At 35.4% G+C, this 23,666-nt stretch overlaps 1 protein-coding gene across 1 annotated transcript; it reads left to right on the top strand.

The window, feature by feature from the left end:
* The first annotated feature begins 10,239 nt into the window (after positions 1 to 10,239).
* LOC125825819 (cytokinin riboside 5'-monophosphate phosphoribohydrolase LOG8) lies at positions 10,240 to 12,857 on the top strand. Its single transcript, XM_049505113.1, has 7 exons — positions 10,240 to 10,434; positions 10,752 to 10,849; positions 10,963 to 10,993; positions 11,544 to 11,643; positions 11,708 to 11,778; positions 11,852 to 11,995; positions 12,549 to 12,857. Exons 1-7 carry the CDS (start codon positions 10,324 to 10,326, stop codon positions 12,633 to 12,635), a joined length of 642 nt encoding a protein of 213 aa, XP_049361070.1. The 5' UTR covers positions 10,240 to 10,323; the 3' UTR covers positions 12,636 to 12,857.
* The last annotated feature ends 10,809 nt before the right edge of the window (positions 12,858 to 23,666 follow it).

The following is a 23,666-nucleotide window of genomic DNA, read 5'->3' as shown; positions in this document are numbered from 1 at the left end:
AAAGTCTATTCTTCTTCAAAACTATCCAACTCTTGAAGATCAACATCCTCTACATCATTATATTGCTCCTCATCTTCTTCCTCCTCGTAGTCTTCATTAATTAGTGTCTGAGTCCTACTTGAAGTTGAACTTGTAGATGTAGTTTCCACTCTTTTGCCCTTGTCAAGTGCACTTGATCTTGAAGAAAGTCCCCTAAGAGGATAGATACTTTCATCAGCTCTAATTGCCATAGCAACACTACCCCAAGTAAGATCATCATCCTCATATACTAGTTCATCTTCTTGATATTTGGGCCATCCAACTAACCATTCATTTGAATCATCAATGTTATCCAAGTGAATTGGATCAATGAGATCACGAGCATAATAACAACGTTTCAATGTTCTATTGTACTTAATGTACACTAGATCACTGAGACGCGATAGTGCAAGCCTATTCCTCATTTGGGAATGAATCTGCGCATAAGCTATTGATATTAACTCATAGATATTGATAATAATATAATATGGAAATTAGGATATAATTTTTTACTTACGTGTTCAAACACACTCTAATTTCGCTCACATCCGGATGAGCTACAAGTTAGGCTTAATACTTTCATGGCAAACTTTTGCAAGTTTAGTGTTTCACTACCAAATAGTGACCACCATTCAACTATAACAAAATAAATTTAAAGGTTAATAAGTATAAATAAGTCAAATAATTTAAGTAAGAGCTAAATCAACTCACTTACCCGGTGACCTTGTGTCTCTAGCTCTTTTAGCTGGACCACAACCAAATAGTACATCCGCCATTTTGTACCTAGGAAGCTCAGCGACTAGTAAATCTTGTATTGCTGTATCGGGGATCATCTTCTCAACACATGCATAATACTCACTCAACAGACTCTGTAGTAAAGTTCCCTCTTCTTGAGCTTTATAATACAGTCCTGGGTTCAAAACAAGGCCTGCAACATGCAAAGGCCGATAGAGTTGGTCTGACCACCTTGAATCGATAATTTCAAACACTTGTTCATATTGCTTCTTAACTCCACAAAAACCCCGTGCAATAGTTTCTTTGGCTCTATCCATTGCTTCATAAATATTGCCCATTGGTGGTTTTTTCTCCCTATCCACCAAGCGAAGCACTTTTGTCAAAGGACCACAAACTGTAAGTGCTCGAACAACATCATTTCAAAAGTGGGCAGAAATAATAAGATTGGCAACTTATTTCCTCAAGTTTCCTTTGCAAATTTACTTGAAGTCCATTCGGTTGAGAGGACTAAAGTTCTCAAGTTTTTTCTTTGTATTTACATAGCTCTCAAAGTCAAGAAGGCCGTTGCAAATCTTGTCTTGGCCGGTTTCACCAAATTTCTTTCCTTGGTGAATTTTCTCATCAAGTTTAACAACAATGACCTTTAACTAATGTAAGAATGGATTCTGCTGGCCTTCTTCAAAACTGTTCAAGTAAGATTATATTAATTAGTAGCTAATGAGTATTAAAATTGACTAGAAAGAAAGTTAGAGGATATGAGAGTGATATTACCGGAAGCATATGGCTTAACCTTGAATATGTCACCAAACATCAAGTTGTTATGATGAGCGGCAAATGGAGTCAATAAATGTGTGGGTACACACCCATCATCATGCTTCCCGCTTTAACATTCTCACTAGCATTATCAATGACAATTTGTACAACATTTTTTGATCCAATTCTTTCAATAGTGCTTTCAAACAATTTGTACATTTTGGTGGAATTGGTAGATTCATTGCTAGAATCAACAGAACCAAGAAATACACTACCGATTGGAGAATTCACCAAAATATTGATAATCATTTTACCATTTCGTGTTATCCATTTGTCCATCATAATGGAACATCCAAACTTTGTCCATTGCACTTTATGCTCATCAACAATTTTTTTCACTTTCTCCACCTCTTTGTTTAGGTGAGTAACTCTAACTTCATGGAATGTAGGAGGCTTCATTCCGGGGCCATGTTGTCCTACTGTCTCAATAAAATTATCAAATAATTTGTGATTGGCACAATTAAAAGGGAACCCCGCATCATACATCCATATTGCAAAAGCACTTACTACACGCTCTCTTAGACTTTTCTTTGTTTCATCAATTCCTCCTCCTTTTTCAAAGCCTTTTTTTTGTGTTGATTTATGCGGAAAATAGAGATTCATAGGGCCTTTCGTCACATTCCGCGCGGTGGATGATGCATCTCCACTAGAAGATATCTTTGAAGTTTTGGAGGGAGGCATCATTTCCGCATATTCATCCATATCATCAAGATCATAAATATCAATATACTCTTCCGCTGCCTCACTTGAAATTTGGGATTATTAGCGATTTTATTTTGCATATAAGCCCTTACTTCTTCTCTAATCGCCGACGGACAAGTTGTACATTGTTTAACATTCTTGAAACCACCCACAAAATGTTGCTTGAGTCGAGTTATTCCACCATTAAAAGTACTCCCACAAAAGTTACAATTAACTGAATCTTTTGTTGCTCCTTGAGTACCATAATTCCATCCGATGTCCCTATTTTTGCTAGCATCCGCCATTGAATTCAATCAATTCACTGTTTATGGACAAATGAATAAATAATTATAGAAAAATTAATTTTTTTAAAAAAATTTATAGGCAGTAAGCACTTAAGCTAAACTGTGAACAATAAAACAGAGCAATGAAGGCAGCAAGCTACTGTATCTCAAAAAGAAAGAAGAAAGAGAAATGAAGAAGAAGACTGAACTCTGAAGAAAAGAAACGAAAAAAGAAGAGAACTCAAGAAGAAGAAGAAAAATTGAAAAAAAAAATAAGAAAGAGGTATACCTGGTAGCAACTCGTGCGATGAAAAAGGAGAAGAGACGCGAGGGGAAGAGAGCAGCAACTCGAGCGATTGAAGGTGGAGAAGAGGTCACAAGGAGAAATCGCGACTGAAAGTTTGAAAATAGAAAAAAAAATGAATTTTGACTAATATTATTAAGTCAAATCTTTTTAAAAATTAAAAAACCAAAATGGCGCCGCCATTTAGGTCGCCTTTTTGATATCGCCGCGCCTCAGTGTAGAATGGCGAGAATGGCTCGCCATTCATAACATTGTTCTACGGATCGAAAATGGATTTGAAGAGTGAAAACCTTACATTTAGCCTCAAGAATGGTGGAAAACTGTCAATAAAACACATGGGGTCGCTCCTTAGCTTTCAAAGTCGAAACTTGCAGAATAAAACGATTTTGGGGTTTATTTCTGACTTAGGTCGTCGTCTGTCCCGCCCTAGCGGGAATAATTTCGCCAAAGCAAATTGCACGGAAACAGTGAGCAAATTTACGAATTCCAAACTCTCATTTCACAACACACTTTCATCCCATGACACTCAGAAAATGCCCGTTCATGCTAAGATCAGTTTCGGGAGTTCTACCCACTCGAATTCAAATTCGTAAAGTCGTACGGGTTCCTTAAGTCTTATCTATCTATTCATGTGATCAAATTCATAATTAGAGCTCTCATTCATTACCAGATCTCTCAAGACCTCACTGACTCCGATTTCGTCCAAATTTGGACTAGGCTAGGAATTCTCAAGTTACTACCAAAAAGTTTTTCGACCCAAAAATTTCCCCGTTGGCTTTTCCATAACGACGTAATCAGGGCTTTACACTCCCATAGTCATACTCTTTTTTGCATTGACCATGTTATCAGCATTTACTTTAGTATTCAGTTCAACATGTTATCTTCATGATTAGTACTTGATCATTGCATCTAGCTCAATTTTCAGTTATACTTCAGTACAACCTATTGTTATGCTCATTCTATATTGTCAGCATTATATTGTTCTGTTTATATCGTTCAGCTTAGTACCTATATCATGTATGCTCAGTACATTCAAAGTACTGACGCATACTTTGCGATATATCATTTTATGATGTAGGTTTTGGCGTTCAACATCCATATCACACTTAGTATAATTTCCAGTCCATACTGAACAACTTAAGTGGTGAGTCCTCTTAGTTCGAGGGTGTTTCCTTATGTTTGATTAGCTAGCTTGCTTTTAGAATTTTGGTATTTTTTTTGAGTTAGCTGGGGACTTGCCCCAGCAGCTCATCAGTTGTAGAGACTTTTAGACATAGAGTTAGTGTTAGGTGTTTTGAGGTTGTTTTCCCATATATTCAGATATATTTTCATTTGGAGTCCTTAGTTTTGACTCATTTATTAGATATGTTTCCACTTATCTTAGTTATATATTCAGTATGCTTGTGATATGTCAGACTCAGGATTAGCTTGCGGTCACTTGTAATCCTAGGTCTCGTATTACGTCTAGAGAGTAGCTCGGGCGTGACAGAGATATCCAAGAATATATGCATTGTTACGAATTGAGATCAAGTATAAAATTGGCTATGCTAGTTAGGTAGTTATGTTATTAGGGGTTACGAATTGAGATCAAGTATAGAACTGGGCAATTCATCTATACCATCATCATAGCATAATGAAAGAGGAATCAGGAAATTTGCAGTAAACTTAGTTCCCTTTTTTAATCTTTCTCTTCTTTGTTTACAAAGCTTAACAGTGGTATCCTATCACTTTCATGCTCCGTGGGTATGACACCATGATTGGTGAACCACAAGAGTATTAGATCGATTGAAGCAAATGACTGCTCGAAAGGATCAATTAGAGAAGATATACAAACACATCTTCAAGGAATTGAATGAGGCCATAGGTTCATGAGGAGGAGCTGAGAAGGATAAGTAGGCATATCTGTCGGTACTAAGAGCACCAGAGATGTATTCACCTACTGTAAGTGCAAGCATTTTGTCAGGTATATATGGAAACTTTCTTAGAAGACCCGTATCACCTAACCTTAATTTTGCACCTCGAACCCTTCATGATTACCCACCCCCTCGAGAATGACTATTGTTCCATTGAACATATCCCTTAACCCCACTTCTTCTCCATTCAATCCAAACTATCGCCAAAATTCCTATTCTAATGGAGTAGTGCTCGAAAGACAACACATTAATCCAACATCCTAAACATTATTCAATCCCATCACCTATCCTATGCAGAGCCCGTATTTTTCCCACCAATTACCTCCATATAAAGCTTCATTCCACCACACTTACTCTTTACCCATACCCCATTCCACTCCCTTACACTTAAACTTTGGTCATCAACCTGCTTATCCAAATAACCCTGACAACTATTATCCCAATCTCATTTCTTGCCTCCCATGTAAAATTCTCAAACTCTTACTAGATTGTCTAAGGTTGAGTTTCCGAGGTTCAACGGTCAAGGATTCCAGGACTGGTGGTATAATCAATTTTTCCATTGGATAAGGTGTTACCCCATCAAAAAGTTATAGTAGGAACAATTTATTTCGATGACATAGCCCAACAATTTGAATTAATGTTGGTTGTCACTTAAATTACTTTTGTATTCTTGTTTAGTATTTCATGCTTGATCACTATAGAGATAAATATATTGTCTATTCTTGGATGCGGGAGACGAAGAGATAGATAGACCAAAGAATACAAAGTGTTCGATCTCTCTTGAATATCACTTGTTCAGATTTGTGTTCAGGATTGACACCCGAACAAACACCGAGATCAGTTACTAAACAAGACAAAATATAAATGCTCGCCAATTGAGTCTGTCTATCCCCGCTCAACGATGTAGTTAGACAGTCAATTGGAGTAGGCGATTAGAGGTCGGGAGATCATGATCATAAAATCAACCCTGTAAACTAGTAATTTGATAACTGTAGTTATCATTACATAAGATGTGATACATGAAACCTTAAAGCATGCTGCAGCCCTGGAATTTTCCAATCACTGTAAGTAATTTTATTTTTTCATTCGTGCATTCTTAGTAATTAAATATAAATTAAACTCTTTTGACACTCCCGAATAAATAATTAGACCAGTATAATTTAATAAAAATAGTTCATCGAAAAGTCTTTTGGGTTCGATAATCCAGCTCTTTTAGAGCCACTATATTACTTGTGTGTGCAATTGAAAGCAACAATGTCTACATTTACATCATCTTCTAGTTGAATAAGGTTGGTTGTATGTATCTGGTAGTAAAAAATGAAATTTGTAAGAGTTTTGTATCCAATACATAACTATGAAAAAGATACATACTAATTGTGTTTCAATAAATTAGGGTTATGTATCAAAACTAATATTTGAAAATAATATATTGTACATGATAAAATTGTAATGTATCATAAAGGTGAAACAAACGAATTATACATTAATTTAAGAATCAAAATCAACTAGATACATTAAAAGATCTCCTGAAAGCACCAAATAAAAAAAAATCAACAATTTGATCTGCTAAAAGCAAAAAAAAAATATGATGAAGAAATCCTTACACACTTTCTCCTTTACTCTATATCAACTAAGGTTGGGCACCGGACCGGGTTGTACCGGTACAACTTCGGTCCGTTCCGGTACCATTCCGGTCCGTTCCAATCCGGTAGTCTATGAAACGGAATGGGACACCATGAACTGGTACTTGAGACGGAACAGAATCACAATTTCATCCTGGTAATTCCGGTCCGGTTGATCCCGGTATGTTCCGTTCCGGTCTGGTCCGGTTTCGGTCGGGTAATTCGGTTAATTATTTTTTATTAATTAATTTATATTTTATAATTTATATATAGGCATATTTTCAAAAAAAAAATGGATGGGATTGATATTTTTTGTAATTTGTGTCATTGTTTTATCCTTATTTTTATTTTTATTTTTTAAATTACAAACTTAAGTTATTTAAATTACAAGTTATGAGTATAACTTATAACATATTAATAAGTAATAGCTTATAAACTTCAGAAGATTCAAAATTTCAAATCTTGAAAACTTAAGCTCAAAAACTTTAAAACAAAAAAACTTTATTAAACTTAAACTTGCAAATTTAAGAAGTAAAAATTAAAAAAAATATCTTTAAAATAAATTTAAGTAAAATTACATTATAAATTTCTAAACAATTAATTTAAACTTAGAAAAATAAATAAACATTCATATTTTCGTAATTCAAAAAATCAAAATAACTAAAAAAAAAAATTATTATTTTTTGAAATAGCTATATGTGTCGTCCCGTTTATCCTATCCCGTTCCATTCTGATCCATTCCGATTCCGGTTCCATCCCAGTATATAGTGGGACGGGACGGAACCTACTATCCATCCCGGTAATTCCGGTCTGGTTCATCCTGGTATCGGTCAACAAACCGGTCAACCCGTCCCGTTCTAGTCCAGTATCGGTTCGTTTCGATTCGGTGGTTCCGGTTCGATCTGGTGCCCAGCCTTTACTATCCACTCCCGTAGCTCTTTTTCACTTTCAACAATGACATCACCCATAAATCTCGACCCAAATCCCTTACCAGAGCCACCAACAACTCGACCCCCCCCCCCTCCTTTTTGAGTGTTTATTCCACAATCGATTTTGAAGTTGAAGATGCATCCTTCTTCGACTAAATTTGTAGATGAAAAATTAGCTAAAAAAAAATTGATAGTTGATGAAGTGAAAAGAAAAAAATGAATGAAGAAAAAGATAAAAAGAACTACTTCTTCAATAAGTTGCAATCCATAATCGGAAAGAGAAAAGAATTGAAATTTAAAAATAGAGTGATGGAGATAATTGGTGATACCATGAAGTGATTTTAGGCGTGAAAAAAGGAAAAGAATTGTGGGGTGATAGTTTACACTGACGTATCCAGAAAAGTGAGAGAAACTGTAGAAAAGAAGGATTTTTATAATTTTTTGGAATGGTAGGGAATACTAGAAAATATGGTAAAAAAGGTTGTTTAGTTAGGTAATTTTACAATAATATATCGAGCTAACTAATAACAAAAATAGGATAGACGAATAAACCTTGCAACACAATTAAACCTAACATAAAAGCCTAAATTTATAAATTTAAACTACAAAAAAGGGACACTTTCAAATTAGTTACAACAAGTATAGTCATGTATTTATTCACATAAAAATATCCAAAAATCATAAAAAGTATATAGCGAATATACAATATAGCTTGTGAAAAGTCATAAAAAAATATACACGAACTATACAATATAGCTTACCTATACATGAACTATATACTGACTATACATTATGATACACTCAAAAAACTGAATATAGGTTAGCTATAGATGAAGTATATGCTGACTATATATAAAGTATACACTGATTATTCAATCTCGATCAACTCAAAATCACCTCAAAACAATTCCAAATTTTAGATATAAAATCCTCTTGATATTTGAATCTTTTGATATATAATTTGCTCGAAACGATTCACATTGTGGTACATTGATTAAGAAGAGGGAGGAGGAGGAGGAGAGGGAGAGGGAGAGGGAGGGGAGGGGAAGGAGGACAAAGAGGAAGAACAAGGATGAAGACGACGAGGGTCTACAAAAATCTAGTTTTTTTTAACCGAATCGTCTCTTTGGGTAATTGATCCAATAAAAAAAGGAAAATATATAAAATCCCCCCTGAACTTGGCAGCATAACTTAGTTTAACTCTTTAACTTTACGGGTAATTATTTATCCCCCTAATCTTATTGCAAGTGAATTTAATAGCATCTTACATATACAATACCAGTTTCATACTCATTGGGTGAAGTGCACGCGCGCCACCTAAGTGACATCTTGGTGCCACATCGATGACATGTCAGATAATTGAAAAAAATATTTTTTTTCTTTATTTTTACTTTCCCACATCTTTTAAAAAATTTATTTTCACTCACCCTCTTCATTATTTCATTTGGGTCAATTTCTTAACATCCAAAATTTCACATTGATTGATTCATTTTATTTTTCATTGCTTTGTAATTATTCACTTTTACTTCCATCAATACTTATATCAATCACCATACTTTTTTTTTCCAACTAGGTGAAACTATCAACTTATATCAACAATGGCGATTTTAAATTTATGCAAAATCGATATGCTAATTTTTTAGATTTGCTGTTACTTTTCTTGTTTCACTTCTTAATGCATATTCAGGTATAGAATAAGTAACGTTTAAGGTTAGATGAATAATTATTTTTAAAAAAAATTGAATATCAAAAATAAAGAATAAAGAAAATTATGTGGGCCTTGAATGTGATTTATAATTTTTGTTTAACGAAAAAATGTATAGGATGTAGAGTTTGATGAAGGAGAAAGGGGATGGGTCGGGGTTGGGGTAGGATGCGGTGGGAGTTTGAGGAAGAAGAGACAAGCAGGGGAGGTGGGGTTTTGAGAAAGGGGTGGACGAGTTTGAAGAAGAAGAAGAATGGGGTAGGTGGGGGATTTTATATATATATATAATTCTAGTGGGACCATTATTTTTAAAAAAAAAGGATTTACGCCCCTTCAATTTTTTTGTTTTTCTTTTTGCCACGTCATTTGTTAAGGTGGTATTAAATTCACACGAAATGAAATTGGGGGGGGGGGGGGGGTAAATATACACTCATGTAGTTTAAGTGCTAAAGTAAGTTATGCTGTCAAGTTCAGAATTTTTTTATGTATTTTCTAAAAAAAAACTAAAAGGTATTAAAGGTGCACTAAATTTGTGTACTATATAAGACCATTGATCGAAACCATCGTTAAAGGCTTGGTCCGTTGATATATCTTACTTAGTGCGCTACTTTAGTACGTTATATGTAGATCTTATAAAAATGTTATTTCAATCACTTTTTAATTTTGACACGTAATTTCGGTTTCTTACTCCATGTACACTGACTAATCTTCTTTAAAATACATATAGGACAAAGTTACCTTCTATTGGTCACGACAATTTGGTTAAAACAAGTGTACATCAACCTACTTTAATCAAAGAGTTTGACACTTGTTTTGCTTCTTTTGAATGTAAATAAATAAATATAACATTTCCAATTATAGCCTAGGTTATCCACTTGTAGTGGTGGTCTAAAATTGTTGAAACTATTTTGCAGGGATTAAAAATACAGGGGCAAAAATCATCATATCATATAGTATTAGTAAAAGACAACTTTTGTCCTTTTCAAAGTTTTTTCATTTAAAATACCACCTTTTTCTTTTTTTTCCCCTTATAATAATCATCACGAAAACAGGACCTCTCCTCCTCTCCATGATACGTACTACTTCTTTCACCCTTAATTTTTGTTATTTAGGAGTATTAATAATTCTTAATTACTCAATCTAAGCAAATATCTTGATTGTCTTTTATCTTCCTGTATCTCACTCTTTTCCTTTCTTTTTTAAAAAAAAAAAACCATATTCTTGAATCCGTACAGAAAGATTCTGTAAAAGTTGAGTGTGGGGGCAAGAAGAAGAAGATAAAGGTGAGTTCTTTTGGAGATTTAATCAAAAGGGGTTCAATGGAAAACAATAGTAGAAGCAAGTTCAAGAAAATTTGTGTTTTCTGTGGAAGCAACCCTGGCCACAGGAAAGTCTTCAGTGATGCTGCTATTGATTTGGGGAATGAATTGGTTAGTCTTGATTCTTGAATCCTCTCTAATTTCTTATGTTTACTTTCCTAGTTCTTCTTCTTCAGGTTTGGGTCAATTTGGGATTTGTGTATATCTAGTAATCTACAGTTGTGTTGCCATAAAAGTTCCTAACTTTCTTGCAAAATATGTTGATTTGGTACTGTAGGTGTTTCTTCTATTGATCATTTTAATATTGGTTTATGGTACTGTGAATAGCAGGCATTGACTTTCTTAATATCACCATCAATGGAAGTGACTTGGGTTTGAATGTTTCAGATTTAAGTCTTTTTTTTACTTTGAGATAATGCTGTTTGCAGGTAAGTAGGAAAATTGACTTGGTCTATGGTGGTGGAAGTGTTGGATTGATGGGATTGATTTCCCAGAGAGTCCAGGAGGGAGGTTGCCATGTCCTTGGGTAAGTAAAATATTACTATTATTTCAAGTTTACTATGGCAAATTGTATGTAAGGTCTACTTTCTATTTCTGCGGTAGGATTTCGACTTATTCTTGATTGCTTTGAATATGCAGGGTCATCCCGAAAGCTCTTGTGCCTATTGAGGTAAATGGAGATTAACTTGTAACTCAAATTTTGCAATTTGTTTGAGCTGCCATCTACTTGTTCTCTTTTTGTCTTTTTGTATTCTCTTGTTTGAACTGTTTTTTATATTTCTTCCGCTTGAAGTTTTATCTGAGCTACAATCTCTCTTTTTTCCCCAAACTTAGTGCTACTATCTTATATTTTGTTTGGTTCGAGTTTTTCTGTTGCTGAAATGTTGTCACTGATATGAAATGGTTTTGTACGATATCTTTGAAGTGCAAAGTGATGCAAAAGTTAATCTAAGTTTCATCTCACATTGAAATTGGTAAAAGCATGGAAATTTGATACATTGTCCCAAATAACTGCAGATTATGATTCCTTCCTACCTTTATAAAAAAAAAGCTGTTCTTTCATAGAATGCACTTATACTTATAGTTGATTGGAAATGATTGAGTGGTGCAGCATCTGATAGTAAGAAATAGTTTACTTTACTAGTATAACTTTGATTTTGCATTCTGTGATGTTGTTTCGATTGTAATAGTTACACTTTCAACCTGAGTGGCACTGACAGATATCAGGTGAAAGTGTTGGTGATGTAAAGATTGTTTCGGACATGCATGAGCGGAAAGCTGAAATGGCTAGTCAGGCTGATGCCTTTATTGCACTTCCAGGTAAATATACATTTGAGATACATATGCTCCCAGACACTTGTTAAATTGCTTTTATTATGTTTAGGCGGATATGGAACCATGGAGGAAACTCTGGAAATGATAACATGGGCACAACTTGGAATTCACAAAAAACCGGTATCTGTAGCATTACATTCATATAGTTTGATTGTTATCTGCAAGATCTTCACCATCTTAACCTCTTCTTCAGGTTGGTTTGCTAAATGTTGAGGGTTATTATAATTCTTTGCTTGCACTATTTGACAATGGTGTTGAAGAAGGTTTCATTAAGCCAGGGGCTCGTGACATTGTTCTTGCTGATCCTTCAGCCAGAGAGCTTTTAAGCAAGATGGAGGTAATGACTTTACCTAAGTGCATGTATTTCTTTGTTATGTTTAAAACTACACCTGGATTAAATCAGTCTTTGAGGTCGGTACTTTTCTTTCACCAGTATGATTACCATCTTTACTCCAAAGAAAATCTATCCTACACAAAAAGCTTTGTCTGACATAAGGAATTCATACTAATATACTACTATTATCATTTTCTGGAAGTAGTCTTTAAATGTTTCTGCTACTGAGATTTTATCTGCAAAGTAATCTCTTCTTGTGAATTCACCAGTTATAGGTGAAAATAAAGGAATGCTCAGCTATGTGCTATGGGAATGATAACTTTTGTAGCTAGGACTGTACTTTTGGTTCACCTGTTTAATGGAAGATCGAAAATATTCTTACTGTTGGTTTCTGTAGATTTCTCTTGGAGTCAGTTGGTTTATAATGTTAACATGTGAAATGTAGATCCTTATGGCAGGAATTCATTACTAATTGTCCCCCTTCCATTGATATGAGTTCTGTTATTGTTATTTACGCATTTTGCTGATGAGTCTTATCTTGTTCGTCAATTTGCAGCAATATACTCCTTCACATGACCATGTTGCTCCCCATGAAAGCTGGCACATGGAGGAGTTGGCTTATCCAAAGGAAGAGTCTCCATGACAAAACACATTCTCTAATTAGGCCAATTTCCACAATAGAAGTCTGATATGATTCATCATCATTATCTCTTGGATGAGAATTATTCAGGTGGAGCCACATATAATTGCATCATTGTGTCCTCTTGTCATTCTTGCGGTTACATTTAGTACAATCATTGTTGGTGTTTTGCATAAGCTAACATTGATTTATAAATTGGTCAATGGATGCACTGTTTTGTGATTATTTAGGTTGTTACCACCTTTAACACCATTCTTTTCAAAGAAGCACTCAGCACTGCATAACTTGGTGACAGTTAATAAGGTTCAATACTTGATTCTCACCAATGACGGAAGGTTTACAAGGAACCTTCTGTTTCTATATATTTAATTTAGTTCAATAGTAATCTGTATCACTGATAAATAATTTGTATTTCCTTAAAAAGAAACTCCATTTACATAAAAGTTTATGGTCAAAAGGTAACAGCCTTCGTCTTCAAATTTTATGCTCTCAACTATGTGAGGGGAAGCCTGTTAGTGAAGCTGAACTAATGGAACTCTGTCATAGCTCTTGTACTTTCAGTGTGAACCTTTCTTCTCCTAGTCAGAGGTTGCCTTCCTATAAAGTTGCAGCTGCCTTACCTAGCTAGAGTTACCCTTGTGTACTTAAATCCTTGAAGAATGATGAAATTTTATCACGGGATTGTAAAAGCCTCTGAATTGGCTGAGCGGTGCTTGTTTCCTAAAAGCTCTATGCTTGTTACTGTGGCTCTCTGTTTGTTGCTGTGTTTGTACTCAAATTACCCTCAGAGAAACTTAAAACTGTATCAAGAACCTACTCTTAGGTCGTTCATCCGCTTGATTAGGTTTCCATTCTTGTATAACGAAATAAGCTTAATGTCAGTACATTTATGACATGCCTTAGAGACGAGTGACTAGTTTAGTTCTTGAGGTGTTGGAAAGCAAAGAGCTCATCATAGTTGGCTTTTGTTGCCTTGAAGGATGTCTAGTATAATTACTTTTACATTCTCCTAGAAAAGTGACTTAAAGTTAGGGGCAAAATTGCTTGGGACATTGCTAGAAGGAAAGGTACATGTATAATTCAGTAACCTCTTTTAGTACTACAGGGGGGGATAGGGGGTGGTTAATGAGTGTAGAACAAGTGGAAACACCTATGTCCCATGTCTTAAGAAAGCCCAACTCAGCTGTCACATTTTTAGAAAAAGGTTCATGCTTGCAGCCTTGTTATGAAGGAAGTGTGGGGATATTTTTTCTCTTTGGATGACGGTGTCCGGGCTAGCTTTCACGCATCTCGACTAATTCCATGGGATATCTGCCACCTCCTGCCAGCAATAGGTACCAGATAACTCTGTCGACCAAGGCTAGGACAAATGAGAAGAATCACTTAGTGTTTTTGATCTCCGTTGAGTTTTGAACCCGAGACCTCAGAATTCTCAACCACTTCCACTAGGCCATACCCTTTTGGGGTGGGGAACTTCTCCTTACTGGTTTTGCCAACTGCAGCTCACATGCAATTTTCCAACATATGAAGTACTTGAGGGCCCCATTTTCTTTAGAGTACTAATGCTCATGTCACTTTCAGTTGTTCTGTAACATGGATGCTTTATTCAGTGGCATTTTGCTTTGCTACTATTTCCTTTTTGAATTACTTAGGGGCCAGTTGGTACATTTTGAGTTAAAAATGCAATCTTTTTTACTTGTTTCTTTCATTTACTACTGATTTCATAAAACCAATCAACCTTGTCAGATTCAGGGTTTAGACACTCATGATTTTGAGTTGAAAGAGGGTGTCTTGTTATTATTTACATACATATATAGAGTTCAAACTGAAAACTGTTGGTATCTACCGAACACACATTGGATCGCCGCTGTGAGAAAACTCTCACTTGATTAACTTGTTACTCTCTCTGTTCCAATTTATGTTGCACTGTTTGACTTGACATCTTTTTTTGGGTATCACATAAAATGGGACAAGAAAGAAGTATTTAATTATGCATGTGATTGTAATTCCTTTTTGCATACAAGTACTTGTTCAATAGGTTGAAAATCCAACATTTTGCCGCCCTTTAATGTGTTTTTTGGGCCAAAAGTGGAGGGAATCTATTATTATTATGAATAGTCCAAAGCTGTAAGAAAAAAAGATGTTTAGTGCTGGTGAAGTTTGGATCCCAAACAAGCATCCAAAAGCCATTGACTATTCATGAATAAACAAAAGACGCAAGCTAAAGTTGACAGTTGAGTTGACTGACTGTGAAGGTGTAAATGCTGGCAACTTATAAGTTGTAGGTCCCTAATTATTGCTACGAGAATCAAAGGACAATTTAAGTCAGACCCGATTTAAATACTAGTACTACTCCCTCCGTCCACAATTATTTGTCAGGGTAAGGTCATGCACATTCCTCAAGGAAAATTTAATACAAATTGTAATTTGACTAATATAACCCTACTATATCAAGAATACCAAAAGTCCACATAATTTTTCAATTGAACTACACTATCATTAAGGGCAGAATTGGAAAAAAGTGACTAATTATTTCTTAATTGTTTAAATTGACAATTAATCTTGGACATCTATTTTTAGTATACCTGCCAAATAATTGTGGACGGAGGGAGTACTTTCTCTTTGTTTTGCCTTTTTTATTTTTATTATTGGGTGGAATAAATGCATTCTCAATTGCATTTAAATCAACAGAATAAAAATCTATATATCTATATAAAACTGGATAATAAGTATGTGGCATAGCTCATTGGCCAGTATTACTATTTTTCTATTTTTTCATAATTTTGAAGTTTTTTCTGCAGAAACATGAAGGCAGTGAGGTGGCGCTCTCTAAAGCTTGGATTTCTATTTATCTTTTTTTATGATTTTTTTTTGGAATTTTTCCTCATTTTAAAAGACAAAAAATATTAAAGCTTTTACAAAATATTAAAGTATAATATTTAATTCTCTCCTCATTAATACATAATAATAAAAATTGCCGTTGGTTACAGAATTTGAAACAAAATAATTCGCCATTAACTTTTGTTAATACAACCTCATTAATGCATAATAATAAAAATAAATTGGCGTTGCTTACGGAATTTGAAACAACAATTCACCATTAACTTTTCAAATATGTACTAATGTTGTAGAAAAATCGTCTCTTCTCATTTCCCATAATTAACCTTTATTAATAGGTATTAAATTAATTAATGTTGTATTGTAGTAATTTAGTATGCATTATTGGATATTATAAAAACAGGAGAGGCAAATGCATTCAAGCAATTAATCTTTGTGGATCAAAAAGGTAATATTTCTATTTCTCTCACCCAACCTGTTGGAATTATTATTTGGTCTTTTTATTTTATTTTATTTTATTTTTCCTCCTCATTTTTTGCTTTTTGTGATTTTCTTCTTTTAATGTTACGAAAAAATTTGCATTTGATTTTGTATCAGATGATGGTCGCAGCGCTCAACTCTATACGAGTTGAAGTGACGATGAAGAAAATTAGAGAAATAAATAGAAGCTCAATGTTTTAAAGTTTTAGAGAGGATGAAGAGGTGTATGATGATATGTTCAATGTATGCATTTAGCTGATTTTTTTCCTACTTTTGTTTACTCGTCTTTTTAGTTTTGCTTAAATTTTAATTCAGAGTATAGAAAAATTGTCAATCATAACATACTATTACAAACATGCCTTAGAAATAGAAACAAAAGCAGGCGACAAATTTTCTCTTATTCGTTGTAATATAATGTTACGCATAAAATATGATGTTGCACCTTGAGAAATTATTTTCTTTTCTTCATTCTTTTTATTATTCAATTTGTTTAATAATAATTTGTTTACTTGCCTTTTTAGTTTCGCTTAAATTTTATTTTAGAGTATAGAAAAATTGTCAATCATAACATACTATTACAAACATGTCTTAGAAATAGAAACGAAAGCAGGAAACAATTTTTCTCTTATTCGTTGTAATATAATGTTACACATAAAATATGATGTTGCACCTCTTTATGGTTGAGAAATTATTTTCTTTCTTCATTCTTTTTATTATTCAATTTGTTTAATAATAATAATAATAATAATAATAATCTTAATTTTAATATATATATATATATATATATATATATATATATATATATATATATATATATATATATATAAAGTTACGCCAAAAAAAAGTCGTGTGACATGTTCTTATAATGTAAATGTGTTAATTGCTGTAGGAATAAATATCATAATTGTTGTATAGAGGATTTTTCATGGTTACTTATGCATAGTGTGTTTTTCTTTTTCTTTTTCCTTATTTTTAGTAGATCATATCCTGGAAAGGTCCTTTGAAATTTTCTTCTAATTAGGAACAAAAGAAAAAAAAAATTAGAGGTGAACTTCTTGTATAACTTATCAAAACATTATAAGGACGTTTTACTTTATATCGGTCAAAAATATATATATCATTGGTTTATATACTTTTAGTGTTGATTATCATAAGGTTTAGGATGTGTTTAACGGTAATGTTTATTAATCTTGTGGATACAAACCATTATATTTGATGTCATTACTTTCTCCACATTTTTAATTGCTAAAAGGAAGAGACAACGTGTAATGCAAGAATCAAAATTAAAGAAAAGCACAACCAAGTTTAATATAATTCATTTGAAGAACAAAAATCTATTTTAATATTTAAATCTATATATAATAATAAAATTAAGAGTAAAAAAATGATTTGACATTTCTCTTTCATCAAGAAATATAATTATTTTTTCTCCTTTCATTTTTATTTGATTTTTCTCTATTTATTTTCTCATTTATGTGTTAATATATTATAAAAACTAAAAACACCCACTTCTTTTAACTCTATTAATTATATTAAATATACAATGATAAGAAACTCAAAGGTTATTTCTTTAATGTAAAACTTAATGGTCTTTATTTTCATTACCCCAACAAGTATTAACGTAACTTCTAAAATAATTAATGGTCATATTCATGACATTATTGTGTATTTCGTATTGTAATCCTATAAATAGACACATTGTAAAACTTTGTTGAAATGATCACATTAGCCTTTTAAATTATTGTGTTTCCGGTGCTTATTATATACATCCTTTAGTTTGACTCGGAAAAAAAATTTAAGGCTATTAAATAGTGAATGACTTGTGGAAGTGGATGTCAATAAGAGCTCAAAAGATTGTATATTGATGTTATATTTTATGCTATCAATTAATGATTAAGATCGTATAAATGACATTGCATTGTACATATAATTATTAATATCTTATAGTCTTTTATAATCGCGCAAAGCACGCTAACAAATATGTGCACTTTAGTTTACTTGCAAATTAAAAATAATTATGCGTATTTTCCGTTAAACTGTAAATTAAAGTTTATATTTATATTGTAAATATTGTCTCATCCTGAGCTGGGAGTTATAACTGTTCAAAGTTGGCCAAAAACTCACTTTTTCCCATACATAACCAAATTTCCAGATTTTTAATTCCTTCCAAAAATGACTATTTCCGATTTCCAACTTCTCTATAGTTATTTCAAATTGTCGGATGTTACAATATCTCCCCCTTGGGAACATTCGTCCTCGAATGAGATTACTCTTACAAGACTAAGGGTGTAACATCAACTCAACACCCAACAAACAACCATGCAAACAACAACATGCTCACTACAATATAAAGAGCACTAAGAAGGAAATTAGTACCTTGGTCTGCATTTCCTCCGGATTCAAAGAGGTACGGGTACCTCTTCTTCATGTCCTCTTCGGCTTCCCAAGTAGCTTCCTCAACAAATTGGTTCCTCGAACGGATCTTGACTGGTGCTATATCTTTCGTTCTCAGCCTACGAACTTGGCGATCTAAAATCTGAACATGAATCTCCTCATAAGATAAGTTATCCTTGATCCTAATACTTTCAGTTGGTAGGATCAATGAAGGATCACCTTTGCACTTCTTCAACATAGAGATGTGAAATACCAGATGGACCGCTGCTAGTTCCTGTGGTAACTCCAACTCATAAGCAACATTGCCAATCCTCTTGGCTATGTGGTAAGGTCCAATATACCAGGAACTAAGTTTCCCCTTCTTACCAAACCTCATAACCCCCTTCATGGGTGAAACTTTCAAATATACCTAATCGTCTACTTCAAACTCTAACGCCCTTCTCCTAATATCAGTGTAGGATTTCTGACGACTCTGTGTCATTTTCAACCTCTCTTGAATCACTTTCACTTTCTCCATAGCTTGGTGAACTAGATCTGGTCCTATCAACCCTGCCTCACCAACTTCAAACCATCCAATAGGAGATCTACATCTTCTCCCATAAAGAGCTTCGTATGGAGCCATCTGGATGCTGGAGTGATAACTGTTGTTGTTGGCAAACTCAATGAGAGGTAGGTGATTATCCCAATTACCTTTGAAATCGATCACACAAGCCCTTAACATATCTTCTAAAGTCTAAATAGTGCGCTCTGCTTGCCCATCAGTCTGAGGATGAAAGGCAGTACTTAAGTTCACATTTGAACCCAAGCCTTTCTGAAAAGATTTCCAGAATTGTGCAGTGAACTGTGCACCTCTATCTGAAATAATAGAGATTGGGACTCCATGAAGTCTCACCACCTCTTGAATATACAGCTTGGCATAATCTTCTGCTGAATTGGTAGTCTTTACCGGTAGAAAATGGGCTGATTTTGTCATTCTGTCGACAATCACCCAAATAGAATCATGTTGTCTGCGAGACCTTGGCAACCCTGTGATGAAATCCATATTGATCATCTCCCACTTTTATTCCGGAAGTTCTATCCTCTGAGCTAAACCACCGGGCCTTTGGTGTTCGACTTTCACTTGTTGGCAATTTGGACACTTAGCAACAAACTCTGCAATGCCCTTCTTCATGCCATTCCACCAATAAACTTCTCTCAAGTCACGATACATCTTTGTGGAACCCGGATGAATGGAATATCTGGAGCTATGAGCTTCCTCCATAATCCTCTCTTGGAGTCCATCTACCATAGGTACACACAATCTACCTTGAAATCTCAAAACACCATCTCCCCCTTGTTCAAAAGCTAATACTCTTTGCTTTTGAACATTTGCCTTTAACTCAAGAAAAATGAGATCTTGATCTTGTTTCTCTTTCACTTCTGACACTAGTGATGACTCGGCCCCATTTGCCACAGTTATTCCTCCTTCTACGGAATCTATAAATCTAACTCCCAGGCATGCCAGTCTGTGCACATCTTTTGCTAACTCTCTCTTTTCTTCTTCAATATGGGCGGTGCTACCCATAAACAACCTTCTTAAAGAATCAGCAACAATGTTAGCCTTACCTGGGTGATAAAGAATACTCAGATCATAATCCTTGAGTAATTCTAACCACCTCCTCTATCTGAGATTAAGCTCTTTCTGAGTAAGCACATATTGAAGGCTCTTGTGATAAGTGAATATATCAACATGCACACCATACAAGTAATGACGCCATATCTTAAAAGCGAACACTACATCAGCCAACTCTAAGTCATGGGTTGGGTAGTTCTTCTCATGAACTTTCAATTGCCTGGAGGCATAAGCTATAACTTTGTCATTCTGCATTAAGATACAACCCAAACCAACTCTAGATGCATCACAATACACTACAAAACCTTGAGTACTTCTGGTAACGTCAAAACTGAAGCAGAAATCAACCTCTTTTTCAATTCCTGAAAGCTTTTCTCACAAACTTCAGACCATTGAAATTTCACTGTCTTCTGAGTCAACTTTGTCAAAAGAGATGCAATAGACGAGAACCCCTCAACAAACCTTCTATAATAGCCAGCTAAACCCAAGAAACTCCTAATTTCAGTTGGAGATGTGGGTCTAGGCCAATTCTGCACTGCCTCAATTTTCCAATTATCTACTTTAATTCCATCACCAGATACAATGTGGCCTAGGAATGCCACCGACTCAAGCCAAAACTCACACTTAGAGAACTTGGCATACAACTCCTTATCTTTCAAAGTCTAAAGAACTATTTTGAGATGACTAGCATGATCTTCTTCATTCCTTGAATAGATTAGTATGTCATCAATGAAGATGATAACAAACATATCTAAATAAGGTTTGAAGACTCTATTCATCAAGTCCATGAAAGTTGCCGGTGCATTGCTCAAACCAAAATACATGACCAAAAACTCGTAATGACCATATCTAGTCCTGAAATGCTGTCTTTGGAATATCACATTCCCTTACTCTTAACTGGTGATATCCTGATCTGAGGTCAATCTTCGAAAAACAAGTGACACCTTGAAGCTGATCGAAAAGATCATCAATCCTCGGAAGAGGGTACTTATTCTTGATGGTAACCTTATTAAACTGACGGTAATCTATACACATCCTAAGGGAACCATCTTTCTTTCTCACAAACAAGACCGGAGCGCCCCAAGGTGAGATACTTGGTCGAATGAAACCCTTATCTAGGAGATCTTTCAACTGCTCTTTCAACTCTGCTGGTGCCATTCTATAAGGCGGAATTGAGATAGGACGAGTATCTGGAATGAGATCTATACCGAAATCTATTTGTCTCTCAGGAGGAATTCCGGGTAGATCATCAGGAAAAACTTCTGGAAACTCTCTCACTATAGGAACTGACTGGAAATGAGGTATCTCAACACTAAAGTCAATAACTCGGACTAAGTGATAGATACAATCCTTTGAAACTAACTTTCACGCCTTAAGGTACGAAATGAAACGACCCTTAGGCACTGCTGAACTGCTACTCCACTCTATGACTGGCTCACTAGAAAACTGAAACTTGACTGCTCGAGTTCTACAATCTATCGATGCATAACAAGCATGAAGCCAATCCATACCTACAATAACATAGAAATCTACCATGTCTAACTCAACCAAATCAGCCATGGTGCTCTTGTGATTGATGGAAACATGACAATCACGATAAACTCTTTCTGCTATAATAGACTCCCCAACAGGTGTAGAAACACAAAAGGGTTCACAAAGTCTTTCAGGAAGAACATCAAACATATTTGCAACGTAATGAGTTACAAAAGATAAACTTGCTCCTGGGTCTAGCAAAGCATACACATCAAAAGCAAAGACTTTGATCATACCAGTGACAATATTTGAAGAGTTCTCTTGCTCATGGAGACTAGTGATTGCATAGAGACGGTTTGCTCCTCCACCGGTACTAGAAGTAGCTCCTCTAGGTGTCGTCCTATCTGGGGGAGCAACTAATGAAGATTGGGCCCTATTGCCCAGATTTCCACTACCTTGTTTGTTCTTTGGGCACTCCTTCATGAAGTGACCCTCTTGTCCACACTTAAAGCAACCCGTCTGGCCTTGACGACACTTCCCTGGATGAACTCTACCACACCTAGCACATGGAAGAACCCGGTTACTTCCTTGTACCATACTATTCTGAGACTGTGCAGGTCCAGCTCTGAAGTTCTGTGAATTCTGTCCAGTGTACTCACTTTTATTTCTGGGTGCAAGTGCACTAGCAGATGATGGAGTAGGTCCCCTTTGCCTTTGTTGAAAAGACGGACGACTCGCATTACCTTTCTGTTGCCCAGACTCATTACCGGTCTTAACTCTTTTATTTCTGAACTCTTCTTTGTCCCTCAACTTTTCTTCCTCAACTTGCTACACATAGACCATCAACCTTGATATGTCCATGTCCCCGATAAGCATTGCAGCCCTACCTTCCTTACTCGACAACCGAGACAATCCAACTACAAACAAACTCATTATACTCCTCATGTCCGCAACCATCTCCGGAGCATAGCGGGATAAATGTGTGAACTTCAAACTGTACTCATAAACACTCAAGGACTCCTGCTTAAGTGTGAGGAACTCACGTACCTTGGCCTCTTTCAATTCTCGGGGAAAGAAATGCCCCAACAAAGCTTCCTCAAAACAGGCCCAACTCGCAAGTGGTGCATTCTCAACACTGCCCCATTTCCACTGGTCGAACCAAGTTCTAGCAACATCTTTCAATTGATACACAACTAGTTCAACACACTCAGTATCTGTCACATTCATCACATCAAAAATCTTCTTCAGCTCCTCAATGAAGTTCTCTGGATCCTCAGTAGTGCTCGAACCCATAAAATTTAAAGGATTCATCCCCAAGAACTCACGAATCATTGAAGTGTCAACTCCTTCCTATCGAGCTCCCTTCTGCTGGCCAATCTGATTAGTTACAGCTTGACTCAGAATTCTAATTGCCTCTCTGAACTCGGCATTAGAAACGTCCCATTTATGGTTGCACTTTCGAGGCATAAGGTAACTCTTGTTCATCAACATAACGTCTCTGAAGACGCCCTCTGCCAACTCTTCGTGGAGGCATGACTATCTGAAAACACGCGCAAGCACGGATTAGACAGAAACTTTTTAGAGATCAACTCTAACGCACGAGATGAGTGTGAAAGAAATGAGAATTCTTCCTAAATGTTGTAGCCTCCCAATTATAGATATGGCGCGCTTCACACCGATAACTAGGACTCTACAGACACAGCTTCATAGACTCTCTAGGACTCTTAAACTTTGTGCTCTGATACCAAGTTTGTCACGCCCCGAGCCTACACCCTGGACGTGGCCGGCACTCGAAGACCATTTCTGGCCCAAGTGAACCCTTGGCTTGACTTTCTTAACTCAGCGGAAAACTCAATGCAATGCAAGGTTATAAAACAATCTAACTGGTAAAATCTGGCCAAAAAGGCAACTCGAGTCTCAAAATAGAATATTTACATATATACATAGATGAGAGACTCCAACTAACTAACTGACTGACTATGAAGCCTCTAAAATACTGAGATGGATGTTGGGACAGACCCCACGACATCCTAATAAAACAAAACTTAAGAGAACAAAATAACCGAGTCCTCCGGATTGCAAAAAGGCTCACCACTGACTCTGAAGTACTAAAATGGATCAACGACGAATCGGATGCTGGCCCTGGGTACTTGTGTCTGCATCATAATAAGATGCAGGCCAACTGACATCAGTACATTGAATGTATGAGTATGCGAGCTGGAAAGCTAAAACCACAA

The sequence above is a fragment of the Solanum verrucosum genome, unplaced genomic scaffold (assembly GCF_900185275.1).
Source record: "Solanum verrucosum unplaced genomic scaffold, falcon-dt-bn FXZP01000247.1, whole genome shotgun sequence".
Taxonomy (NCBI): domain Eukaryota; kingdom Viridiplantae; phylum Streptophyta; class Magnoliopsida; order Solanales; family Solanaceae; genus Solanum; species Solanum verrucosum.
The sequence above is the reverse complement of the archived record's forward strand: the minus strand, read 5'-3'. Positions and strand labels throughout refer to the sequence as shown.